Here is a 13,586-nt window from a genome sequence, read left to right as displayed (position 1 = left end):
AGCGGATTCCAGGGCAAATCAAATGGAGACTGATACAAGCTGGCTATGTGCCGAATTGTTTAATGATAAACATTAGTTAACTTACTTCAGCTGTAAACATCTAAAAAATGTAAACCTGAAAACGGAAAACAAACACATAGGCTACTTGGGGGACAGTTGGAAAGTAGATGCCGCAACAAACGAAATGTAGCCTTCATTCACCTCGATAAAGTCCTCATTCCTGAAATGCATGATGAAAACACGCAAACCAATTAATCGGAACCTTTCTATATGGTTCACCAAAGAAAGAACCGCCATTCTAGATAAAATAGACACATTCTCTATGGCTTTTAGCCTAATGATATCCGATAAAGAACCATTGACGCATTTTAAAATTATATAGGCTATACTAACACGATTACAATACAGTTATACACTTTAACCTACAAAATAAAATGTCTAAAATATGTGGCCATGAACATGGACAGTGCAAACTTGAGAGCTTTGAATTCTTAAAGTTGTGATTAAGCTCAATGTGAGATTTCAAACTTGAAACAAATGCATAGGGAAAGGGATGTCAGTGAGCCTATATATGACACCAATATAGTGTACCTGATCAGACTCAAATCTATGGCGTAACGGTTTTCCATTCTCTGGACAATTTCAACATTTATTGGCATGATATAGCCCAGAGAGCAATTCAGAGGTACCGCGCTGCGCTTCTAGAAATGTGCAGGACTTGTCAAAAAGCTTGGTTTTGTGTATGAGAGCTATCTGCAAAAATATGAAACAACATTTGATAGGCTACAAACAAGTTGAATGTGTAATTTGACTTCTGTTCATGGATCAAATGAAGGGAATTCAATTTAGAAGCGAACGCATTCCAAAAGAGAATTAGTGAAATGATTTTATTTGTCCCTGCTTTTTAGATGAATAGAACCAGCTATTTCCGAAAAAGGCTTTCAAATAAGGACATCACCGGACAGTCCCCATGTGCGTGCATCGCCAACTTACATTTAATACAGGAGCAACATTTACTGCCTTGCTCAAGGGCACACCGATTTTTTTCACCTAGTTGGCTCTAGGATTAGAACCAACAACCTTCCAATTACTGGCCCAACACTCTTCACCGCTAGGCTACGAGCCGATTAAAACTTTTCTCAAAATGTGTTCAATTGGCCCATCAATCTTGACATATCTATCTGTTCCAAGGTTGAATGACACACTCACAGTGCCGAAAAACATTATTTGATAAGCAACTCCCATTGAAAGACCTCGGCATGTTTTCCAGTCCAGCCCAAGGTCTTACACTGGTTTTAGATTAGGTCTATAGACAAGGTCAGGCCCATATTATGAAGTCTAAACAAGCCATACAACATGTTCTGTTGTCCATGTAACGTTAATGTATAGGCATACTCCCTCCCAATATAGGTAGGTCTACTTTCCTTGTTACACTTGACTGGTCTGGGGCCGAATCATTGAGAAGCGCGCCCGCCTGTAAACTCGAAGTTCCAGGAAGCAATACATTGACACATTTTGCGCCAAAATTCCAGGTATGTGCGCTTTTTTGCAACTGCATTCGCGCCTTCATTTGGGTTGCCAATAAATTGGCCTTTGGGAGTTACTGTAGGCTACCATACACATCTGAACAGAGTTAAGCCTACAACTCAAATGGTCTTTAGGCATTTGAATGTGGAAGCCCTAGATACAGTTCACAAATCTATAACTCCCGCAGCACGTCTCCCACCAAAAGATAAGGTAACCTGACACATCTCACGGCCTAATTCTGAATGGATCGACTGCATGCTCATTAGACGAGTCTACTGGATAGGCCAAGGTTATGCGTGTGTGGGATAATGAACAACCGAAGACGAAGCCTACCACCCCGTGACAGAACTTACCTGAAGGACACATCTTGCCTGTAGTCAGGACAAGACACATTGCTGAAACGGCACGTGAGTTTGACAAAGCCTCAGTTGTGTTCTCACAAAAATGGAGTGAGTCAATGGTAGCCTATATCAAACAGCCTACATTAAACAGCCTACATTAAACAGCCTATATCAAACAGTCTACATTAAACAGCCTACATCAAACAGCCTACATTAAACAGCCTACATTAAACAACCTATATCAAACAGCCTACATTAAACAGCCTATATCAAACAGCCTACATTAAACAGCCTACATCAAACAGCCTACATTAAACAGCCTACATTAAACAGCCTATATCAAACAGCCTACATTAAACAGCCTACATTAAACAGCCTATATCAAACAGCCTACATTAAACAGCCTACATCAAACAGTCTACATTAAACAGCCTACATTAAACAACCTATATCAAACAGCCTACATTAAACAGCCTACATTAAACAGCCTATATCAAACAGCCTACATTAAACAGCCTACATCAAACAGTCTACATTAAACAGCCTACATTAAACAACCTATATCAAACAGCCTACATTAAACAACCTATATCAAACAGCCTACATTAAACAGCCTATATCAAACAGCCTACATTAAACAGCCTACATCAAACAGCCTACATTAAACAGTCTACATTAAACAGCCTATATCAAACAGCCTACATTAAACAACCTATATCAAACAGTCTACATTAAACAGCCTACATTAAACAGCCTACATCAAACAGCCTACATCAAACAGCCTACATTAAACAGCCTACATTAAACAGCCTACATCAAACAGCCTACATTAAACAGCCTACATCAAACAGCCTACATTAAACAGCCTACATCAAACAGCCTACATTAAACAGACTACATTAAACAGCCTACATTAAACAGCCTACATTAAACAGCCTACATTAAACAGCCTACAAATGTGCAGCTGTGCGTCTGATTCAAAGTGAATGTAAAACACTTGAGACTTGGTTGATAGAAGTGAAAGCCTAATAGAGGTCTTACCATTCCACAAAGCCCTTCACATTGTGATACAAGAGGTATGACAATGTGATATTGCATAAGACCCCCCCCCCCCCCCCCCCCCCCACTATGTGGTGGTTCTTATTACATTCCTGCCAAGGGTCAAGCTGACTTGCTCCAACAGAAAAATAACCCATCAGTAAAGTAGTAATAACACAAGTGGCCAGAATAGTTATTTAACAGTTATTTAAGACAGAAGGCCCTTTGTTCTGGATTGTATATGTGCTTAAGCAACTTCATATGTGCTTCCATTCAGAGGTCACATTATTACCAACATTCATGTTTTTTAAAAGAAAGTTAGCCTTTTTTGTCAAGTAAAAACAAAAAACGTGGTCGGTAGCCAAAGCCTAAATATGAACTTTAGTGTCAAAATAAAGAACATCACATGGCATATAAGTAGAATAAAGTGAATAGTTATTTAAAAAAATATATATATATAACATTTTTGGGGGTAGTTGAAGGTAATTATAATGCCTGTTACAATGTGCCAGTCTACAAATAAAGGATTTTTTCCCCATACTGACTGAAACAATACTTCAATTCATTAGCCTTAAGAACTGAATGTCATGCACAGCATGTCCCCATAGCAGGCCAAAGTCAGACAATGTCAGAAAATGTTCAGTTCTCTTGCTTTATTGTAAAACATACCATAGCTGTGCCAACAGTACTAATTCCAACCCCTCCCCATCGAAACACACCTTAAAACAATAATTTTGCCTTTGAACCAACAAGTGCAGGGAAATGTAACCTGGCTCCAACAAATCAATGGTAACCAAAAGGATTCAAAAAGTTACAAAGTTGTGCTAAATGTTGTACCGACAGGTATAAGATGTTCAACCTCTAATGCAGAGGGCATCTAAGTGAGCTTAGTTTTGGACAGCAAAATAATAATGATAATAAATAATATATATTTAATCATTATCATTATAACAATCATATGTAAATCCATAATCCGTCATTTTCTTTCTTGTTTTGCATTCAGTGTGCATCGAAGGCAATTTAGACTGTAATGTAGGTTACATCCAACAAGGTTTCAACGACAGAAGAAAGTACTCTAACATACACTTTAGCAGCAATATCAAAAGAGCTTGTGCTCATTGGATCATGTGTGTTAGGATCAAAATATCAGCCTCTAAACATAAGCGACTCACAATTAGCTTTTATATTTTGCACAGAGATGGGTGTTAAGAAACACTGAAAATACACATCTATGACTAGTAACCCAGGTAGCTTCGATAAGCTAAAGACAGAGAAGTTATACATGTCAATCTATCAGGCCTTTGTAAAGCAAGCGTCAATCGCAAGTTAAGATGAATGCCCCTACTGTATGTGTAAAATGCAGAGGAGGCTGGTGGGAGGAGCTATAGGAGGACAGAGTCATTGTAATAGATGGGATGGAATAAATGGAACGAGTCAAACATGTGGTTTCCATATGTTTGATATGTTTGACTCCAATCCATTTATTTCACTCCAGCATTATGATAAGCCTTTCCTACCAGCCTCCTCTGGAGAAAAATGTCACCCTGTCATAAGGTCAATTTAAATGCAAAAATAGTCCTACATAGACCTGCCACAAATAGTTCTGCATAGACCTGCCACAAATAGTCCTACATAGACCTGCTGTATGAGCTTAGTAGACCATCTGTGGGGTCTTCACCAATGCAATACATCAACCTAATTAGGGTCACAAGTCAATAAATCAGAATTTATCTTAAAGGAAAAATGACTCAGTTGATAAATGAAAACTCTGGTCTTCATTACTCACCCCTGAGAGCTCATTTCTTAAATGGTTTGCCTGCCTGCCACCGTGCAATTCAATAGTGCAAGTTATATTATACACTTTGTTTTCTCAAAAGGAAAACATGCAATGTAGCAGCTCATGGCTAAGATTGACAGGGTTTGCTGAAACCTGTGTTCAGTTAGTTGAAATATGTGTGTAACTTTAGTTTTCAAATGAGAGCCTTGGAGGATTTGTCAGAAGTTCGCTTCAATTTCATGTCAGAGTATACCCCTTGGTGAAACTGGGTCTGTATGATGTCTCTGTGGGTGCCCGGCACACCCAACATTCATATTTGCATTTCTTCTTCCATTCATTTATCCTGCACTCACAAACAATAACAAAACTCACCAACGTGAAATATGACACAGTAGCCTCAAACTGAGCACACCTGGCTGGAGTAGATTGTAAAGCAATGGAAATAAGTATAAATCATATGGAGAATACATATACAGTACATAGTACACATTAATATACACACATAGGTGAATGCAATGAAGTGCTTTTAAACGGATCTTTGATCACCATAGTTACTCAACATCATCTACTTATGGACCAAAATAACCGCCATTATTAAGTAGAACATACTGTATGTATAAAACGGCATACATCTCAGGCTAAACTCTTAGAAAAAAAGGTGCTATCTAGAACCTAAAAGGGATATTTGGCTGTCTACATAGGAGAACCCTTTGTAGAACTCTTTTCGGAACTAGGTAGAACCCTTTTGGTTCCAGGTAGAACCCTTTTGGGTTCCATGTAGAACCCTTTCCACAGAGGGTTCTACATGGAACACAAAAGGGTTCTACTTGGAACCAGAAAGGGTTCTCATATGGGGACAGTCAAAAAAAACTTTTGGAACCCTTTTTCGAAGATTGTATATGTTTGGTATATACCATCAAGCCACAACAGCAAAAGCTATTCTATATGACTTGATATTTCATAATGGACATTTCACTAGTAATTAACATCCACCTGAATGCAGTCACTGAAATCCATGAGGGCACTTTCTTGGCTACCACATTACCGAAGAGTTGCAGTATAAAACATCATAAGAAATGTATTGATTTTGAATTATAAATTATAAATCTCCATATGTACAAATCTTCACGTTTCTTTTTACATATGCACATATTGATAAGGCCGTCAAATCAGTAGTCCTCTGTTTCGATTGGTCCAGGGACTGTTAAACAGAAACATATTCCTTAAAAGTGACCGTGAGACAGTTTGTGGTGATGTCAGTGATGACAATGTTGCCCATAAAAGGAGAGAACTTTAAGACAGGCTCTTCTTCAGCCTCCTCTGTTGTTGTTGTTGTTGCTGTTGTTGTTGTCATTGTTGTTGTCTCTGACTCCTGTACCACTGCAGTTGGATCCTTAGGCTCCGGTTCTGGCTCTGGCACTGGCTCAGGTTCAGGTTGCTTTCTGGTTCTAGAACAGCTAAGATCCATAGGTTCTTCCTGACTGGTGCTGGTGTCCGTAACCTCATGCCCATACCCGCTACTGCTGCTCCGGCGGGGGACAATGAGGTGGAGGTCCATGGGTTTGTCCTGGGGCGGAGTGGGCACAGCACTGGGGACACTGATGCTCCTGGAGCTCAGAAACTTTTTACACGCGCCCCTGTCCTCCTCAGGGTGGGAGAGCTTGTGTTTGCGGTCGTTATTTGTGGTGGGGAGTGTCCGGATCTGGTCCATAGGGCTAGGGGTGGGGAGGCTAGTATCCATCACCCAGGGGGAAGGGGTTGGGTTGGTGGTTAGCTGTAGGGGGTGATCATCCGGTAAGTCCGCTTGGCCCCTCGCAACCTCTGTGTTGTATTCCTCAGCCGTGCTGGGCGATGGTTTGGAGAAATGTCCGTCTTCTGGAGCACGTTTCTTGGGATGCTCAGCGGCCGGAGGGGAACTGACATTACAGATCTCTTTAGGGACATTGGTGGTCCCCTGTACCTTGGTCATGTCTGACTGCTCGGCGTGTTGAGGTTTCTCTTCTCCAGTCAAGTCTGAAGAGTGTTTACCCTTGGCCGCCCCAGCCTTGTTGCCGTCCATGTACTTGCTCATGACGATGACGATGCGCCCATTCTTGTTCTTGTTCTTGATGATCTTCATCTTGCTGCTGACGGCGCTGGGTAGGGCTGCCTCCTTTGGGCTGGGCTTCAGGGCGCATTCGCTCTCAGCCTCGTTGACACACACCTCTGCTTTCTTCATCTCCACCACCGTCATGTCTTTGACTTTGCTCAGGCAGCCCGTGTTTTTGTCACGAACCCATTTCTGCTGCAGTGCCGGCGGCAGGTTCCACCCAGGGTTGGGATTGGTGGGCGGACTGGGATCCTGACCTTTGATCACGTCTTTGGGCCTGGTGGACTGGGTGTTGTACATATTGGGGTCAGGCTGGTAGTGGTGGTGTTTCTTGCTGTTGAGCTGATAGAATAACTTCTTCTTCCCGTTGCCTAACTGGTCCGCTGAGACTTCCTGTTTGCTGGGCTGGTACTGGTGGTGCTTCTTGCTGTTCAGCTGGTACTGTTGGGGCTGGGAGCGGTGCATCTGGATCGGGTCTGACCTGAGGTGGTTCTCGGCCTCCGGAGACGTCTCCTCGAATCCAGCAGGGATGCTGGATCTCCGTGCAAACGAGGGAAGCTGAAAAAGTCGGAAGACAATGGAAGGTTATTATTCTGGAAAAATGAAAGCACTCCTTTCATCTTTTATTGTTCGGGTTTAACTGACGAGGGAAATAAAAAAGGTAAAAGATAACCAACAGAAATCTATCCTAAGTCTACATTTATGCTATGTTGCTTCTCATAACTAGTCCTTAGCCGTAGCCAGCAATCCAATCCAATTCAATAGGACATTATCAATCCCCTCAAGGGTAATTCAAAGACATTGTCGGAGCACAAGAATACAATATCATTGCATAAATTATCCACATACTGTAAGCCTAAATGCAACACACAGGTCTTGGCTAATGGCTACATTTGTACATTGGGATTCAGATGTTATCGGAACATTACATTCTAGTTCTTGGCTAACCTGGCATAAAGGACACAGACAACCGATCTATAACTTTGTGTGAGGAGAGCATCCAGTCAGTGCTCTCCTCCTGGGATTCCTTCCTCCATCTTCTCAGATCCCTCCCCCCTCTTTCCCTCTCCACTTCCCATGCATGACCCACCCCCCAGGCCACGAGAATGCTATTTCAGAAAGGGGAGGAAGACGCTATGTCTGTGACCTCAGGGTCACTTAGGTGCCACTAGACATGTCACGCTTGATCCTTGATGTCAAACCACGTGTGGTTGTAGCAATGTGGTGTGTCTCTTAAAGGCCCACTTTGTACAGACATTTTTGAGGATTGTCTATCCTTGCATCCATATCTATGAACTTGAGATTGGTTACATTTCTCCAGCCTTATCCGTCAGCTTTGTAGCAAACTAAGTGGCAGGGCTGCCATTTTGTTGTTTTTCAAATGAAGTGGGTCTTTCAGGGCTTGACTACTCATAGTAATAAACACAGTGGAGCTAAATCACTAGCCGTCTGTAATTAAATCTGGCTCCAAGTGTGTTCTTACAAAATCCTCAACCTCAGGGAACTGTGAACTGTGTTCTGTTATTCTTTCACTTCTGCTTTGAATAATTCTAGAAAAGGCGCATTTTAGAGCTAACAAATTGTGTGCTGAAAATGGAATGGCATTCCAAATTTCCCATAGGCAACATGGTTATTCATTTGGGGAGGAGAAAATAGCACTTGTAAAATCTTAAAAGGGAAACAGCCATTTGCACATGTGGCTATTAGCATAAAATAAAATGAATGTGCTCAAGCAATACTTCCAGAGCCTGAGGCAACAAACTGGGTTTCATGATGAGTGTGTAGGCCAGACCAGCTGGAGGAACCCATAAGTCTCTCTCTCTCTCTCTCTCCTAATGCAAATCCACTCAAAATAACCACAGATATAATGACAGGGATCTCCAAAACACCTGACACTGGTGTGTTACAGGAACTTCTGTTCTCTGTCTCTTTCTCTCTCTGTCTTTCTGCTGTTCAGTGGCATGTCAACAGAATGGCTGACTGAAAATCCTGTTATTTTTAAACAAATGGAACTATTAAACATAAAAACAATATGGACAATAAGGTGGGGATGATGATCGTTACCTGGACTAAGAGATGTTTTGGTTTTGGTCCACGTTTACGATATCCCATCAACTGTTCCTGTCTCTCTCTGTAAAAGATGATGAAAAAAACATATATTTACCATGAGGGTGGAGGTTGGCAGAAACATCATCTTGTGTCATCAAAGAATGTTTGACGTATTGACATACTGGTAGCTTTACAACATATTAATGAACTGTACATATTGACAGATGTGCACAAACAAAACAAAGTTTACAAATATATCCCTCTATTGGTCTTATTAATAATTCCGTAGCATCTCTAGACCTATTTATTTTTTAAATAATCTCTTCAAGGTCGAAAGTGGAATTCTGATTTTGAAGGATAATGAAGACCCGAGTGTGACCTGCTGCAAAGCATTCTGGTCTGTCTGTATTTGCATAACTCTCTCCATAGTAATATGCTCATCATTCCATATTCTCATTATAATGAAGGAATTCAATTAGTTCTACAGCAGGGGGAGAATCTCCCCCTCTCTCTTCCACATCCTCTCCCACTGCCAGTCCTTACACCTCCCTATGGTTCTGTCACAGTCAAATCCTAATTAGGGTCACATGGTGTGTATGAAATTGAATAAATACAAGGTTGAAGTAGGGTTTACTGAAAATGAAATAACTGCAACACAACAGCATCTACACTGCATAAAGATTAGGTGACAAGGTGTGTATGAAATTGAATAAATACAAGGTTGAAGTAGGGCTTACTGAAAATGAAATAACTGCAACACAACAGCATCTACCCTGCATAAAGATTAGGTGAACACAATGGTCTATTATTAACTATGCACATTTGAATATATTGGGTTATATTCCCGAGTAAATTACACTCACTGAATAAATGAATTAATAACTAGATTCCAGAGAACTATAGCCTACCAAGAACAACATTATATTTGTTTGGGTTTACAAAACTCTCCCCACAAAAGAAGAGAGAGAGCTGTGCAGGACGTTATGATTCTGTTGTGATCATATGCACAGTCATATCCATATGAAATAATTGCTCCCTGGTTGAGGCCTGAAGTCATAACATGCTCGTAAATATAACCCACTAGCCCAATGGCAGCTGGACTCGACGCACCCGCACCGCTGTGCATTAGCGCATGTGGCTAACACACAGCATTAACGTAGTAGGCATACTATGCTACGGTATGAATGTTTAAGCAAAACACTGAGCAAACCCGTGATGACACGGCCAGTCCCCGTGAACTTTCTGCATCATAAAGCAATAACGTGGTGTGATTTTACACCGGAGACGTCCAGCGGGGCAGCCTCCCTTTATAGAAGATTTGGCAATTACAACCTCCCATGTCGATTCCCCTCCCCCATCCCCCGGGACCGGAGCAGAGCGAGCCGAACACACAGGCCTGCTCCTTCCCTCCCCACACAGCGCAGAGGCAGCGCTCTGAGACCGACCGTCCAGCCCAGACACAGACAAGGCCGCCGGGGGACTGGAGAATATGAGGTCGCCAACTGGAAATGCCGGAGAGCAGTGAATGTCAATTACGGTTTCCATAAATGTGATACTCATCCCCCGTCCTTTAGGCCTTCAGCCTTCCATGCATCTCCCTATCCCCACACCGACGTGAAACATGGAGTGGTGGTGGTGGCCTATGGGGCGGGTAGCCTAGGTTACCCCGTGGGTGAGAGAGAGACCAGCCGCCTGCACCACGCAATGCTGTTGTGATACGTTGTTGGAGTGAAATGACTGAGACATATGTGGTCATTAACGCAATCGAGTATGCATGACATTGCATGTGATGTAGGCTATTTGTGAATTTGCGGCGCAAAATTGTTTAAGCCCTATAGGCTTTCGCACAGAAATAATAATTTTATGCAGCCTTGCTTATACTCAACTCTAATAGATACTCCAAAGATTTTAGCTAATACACAGATTATTCCGATCAATAGTTATTAAATAAAATGTGGTTTCAAATATCCCATTGCGTTTGAATGTAGCCAAACGATAGGCCTAATCATTCGTGGCCTGAATCTTAAAGCTAATTGTTGAAATCAGCCCATGTTTCGGACTACACAAGAGTGGTTTTGTCATTATAAGGACTTTCACAATGACATATTAATGAATTGACTCACAGTGACCAGACGATCAAAATACTATTAGGCCTATATGCGCAAATTCGTCGTTCATTCACCACAATAGCATCCCATCGCCGTTATTTCCTGCACCTGCAAGACTGGCTCACTTTTGACAGCAGCCCAAGTCTTCGATTGTAAATGGCTACACAATAGGGCCGTAAGCGGGTAAATTAGGCCTATAGGAAGATTATAGGAACACCACATATATTTACATAGTTTATTGATGGACAACCTCACACCGAATGTCTAACTACAACAACTTCCTCCGTTTATTTCCCTCCGTTTATTTGATTTTGTAGCAGTTCTTTGCATAGGACTAGCCTACATGAACTGCCATGCCGCGGAGCATGGACTCATTGAGACCCAGACCTTGACAACAACCCATGGAATAGTCTAGGCTATTAAAATGCAGAATGCAGAATTTAATACTAAAACTATGCACACGTGCGCGTATCTAATCAATCCATAAGCGTGTCTTTGGAGTTCTCCCAACATTCAAACACATCCCCCCATGGGAGGCTGTGTGGTGTATGAATAACAGGCGCTGCTACCCACCGCCCCCCTCCTCTCGTGACCATATAAGGTCATGACTCAACTCGAGCCTGCGAGGCCAGATCCAAAGTCTCTCACCTGTTTTGGAACGCCACGAGAAGGCGCGGGTCAAGGATGTTTTCCTCGGGTTCCCATGTGTTGTATCTGTAGAAAGAACAACAACAAATATGTAATTCATGTTGAGAAAAACATCATAGGCTATTGCCTTTTACAATATAGGGGCTAAGGTTGTCTCTCAATATATTATGGGTTATGAATTACATACTGTTCTTGACTCTAGCCTACAACGTCGTTACAGTAGTCTTCATGCGTAAAGTAGCCTATACACCAGCATGTTCCAAAAATGTGTTATAGCCTACTAATGGGTTCATCTCTTGGATGATTCACTATGTCTGGCAAGGGAAGCCAATTCCAAAACAAATGCGGATCGTGCCTGCCATAGCAAATAACCCTGGGTATGTCTCAAGTAGGCTACGCGCGAGAGAAGACAGGGTAGGGTCCCTGCTCTATCCAAACGCGAACGGTATAAGACCAATAATCTTTGCACTGTGCACAGTGGCGGTTCTAGACCATTTCAACTGGGGGGGCCAAGCTGGGGCCAGTTGTACTGTTAGAGGGGCCAGTTACATTAGACGTTATTGTTGTCATATCGTTTTCTTCACTGCATTGCAGGCATTAGCAGGCAAAAGACCATGTTCATAATCATCATCGTTGCCACTGTCTAATAACGGATGTAAAAAAAGAACATAGCAAAAATGAGTTATGTAAAAATTATTTCATACTCCACATTTTGGGGGGCCACAAGGGGGTCCAAAAATGTTGTCACAGGGGCACTGCCCCCCCCCCCCCCCAGAACCGCTAGTGACTGTGCACCGAGTTACTGTCGGCCATTTTAATACCACTGTCTCGTAAATTCGCTGGCAGTGCAGAAATAATTAAAACGGGATTACATGGCTGTGCCTACCCCCTTCCCTCGCATAAATTAGTGAAGGCATCCGTATCGCTCTCCCTCTCTCTTTCTCGCTACCCCCATCTCTCTTTGGCTCGCGCGCGCGTCCCCGTAGCTGCCTTTCGAGCGAGGATTTTTTTGTTGAAAAACAAAATCGGTTGCTGCCTGCAAAATCCACGTATGGGTACTATCGTGTGTCCGAGCTTTTAACATCATATGCGCAATACAATGTTTCACACTTACTTGGGAGACCACCCTCTCCACTTTACCAGGTATTCTATTTTGCCCTGTAGGAGAAGGGAGAAAGAGAGATTTGGTGAGAAAACCGATAACATTCGAATTGAGCTCAACGCTATTGAAATGTGCATTGGTGAGAAGTTTTACCTTCCGAATGCGCTTCTTTTCGATACCCTCCACCGCAAAGACGTGCTCTCCCGCGGCAGGTAGCTCCATTCTGGCTTGAATCCGTTTGAAGCGAACGAACGTTGAAATACGTTGATGCCTTCGTTCACTCGGTGCGTTCTCTCCTTTGGTAGTTTTCCAGTTATAAGAAACCAAACTGTAAGCCCTCCACCACTCCTCTCTCTCGCTCCTTCTCGCTCTCTCTGTCGCTCTCTTGCCCTCTCTCCTCTCTCTCTCACACACACACTCTCGCTGGGTCCTGGCTCCAAGGCAGTAAGCAGAAAGATATCCACAGTCCACACTAGTGGGGCTGCAAGAACACTTCATGCAATAGCCAGGCACATGACGTCAGAGCGAAGAGGGGGAGGTGAAAGGCAGAGGTTTGTACCCGCTCGGTGTGTGTGGAGCGGAGTTGGGCTGCAAGAGACAGGCAGCAATGGAAATTATAATCCATTACTGTATAATTTACATCCACGAGCAAACCATACCATTGTTGACTAAATATGTATCCTATACCAGGTTCATTCGATCAGCACAATATGTATGTTGAATTAGAATCTTCCGGCGCCATTTAGAAAAATTAAATACAAAAATGTAGTTTGAAAACATGTTTCATGTTTAGGACTTTTCAGAGGTGTATAACAACATGGTATTGATGCTTTATAGTCTATTTTCCCCAAAAATTATACTTGGCAAGTTGTATCACCAACTTGCTGGGAATAGAATGGAATAGAAC

At 42.4% G+C, this 13,586-nt stretch overlaps 1 protein-coding gene across 1 annotated transcript; it reads right to left on the bottom strand.

Moving 5' to 3' along the window:
* Nucleotides 1-5,572: 5,572 nt before the first annotated feature.
* On the bottom strand, nt 5,573-13,204 carry LOC115171669 (E3 SUMO-protein ligase CBX4). The gene is made up of 5 exons (XM_029728692.1): nt 12,833-13,204; nt 12,692-12,735; nt 11,578-11,643; nt 8,837-8,903; nt 5,573-7,330 (listed from the first exon to the last, which is right to left on the bottom strand). Exons 1-5 carry the CDS (start codon nt 13,175-13,177, stop codon nt 5,888-5,890), a joined length of 1,965 nt encoding a protein of 654 aa, XP_029584552.1. The 5' UTR covers nt 13,178-13,204; the 3' UTR covers nt 5,573-5,887.
* Nucleotides 13,205-13,586: the final 382 nt, after the last annotated feature.

This window comes from Salmo trutta, chromosome 32 (assembly GCF_901001165.1).
Source record: "Salmo trutta chromosome 32, fSalTru1.1, whole genome shotgun sequence".
In the NCBI taxonomy this organism is placed as follows: Eukaryota; Metazoa; Chordata; class Actinopteri; order Salmoniformes; family Salmonidae; genus Salmo; species Salmo trutta.
This window is presented reverse-complemented; position numbering and strand designations above follow the sequence as displayed.

Excerpts from the sequence above, each read along its gene's own strand:
- LOC115171669 (XM_029728692.1), bottom strand. The coding sequence starts at position 13,177 with ATGAAGTGTTCTTGCAGCCCCACTAGTGTGGACTGTGGATATCTTTCT. Across the intron at positions 11,644-12,691 it reads TGGAGAGGGTGGTCTCCCAA|ATACAACACATGGGAACCCG; the intron begins GTAAGTGTGAAA and ends TTCTTTCTACAG. Across the intron at positions 7,331-8,836 it reads CAAAACATCTCTTAGTCCAG|CTTCCCTCGTTTGCACGGAG; the intron begins GTAACGATCATC and ends CGACTTTTTCAG.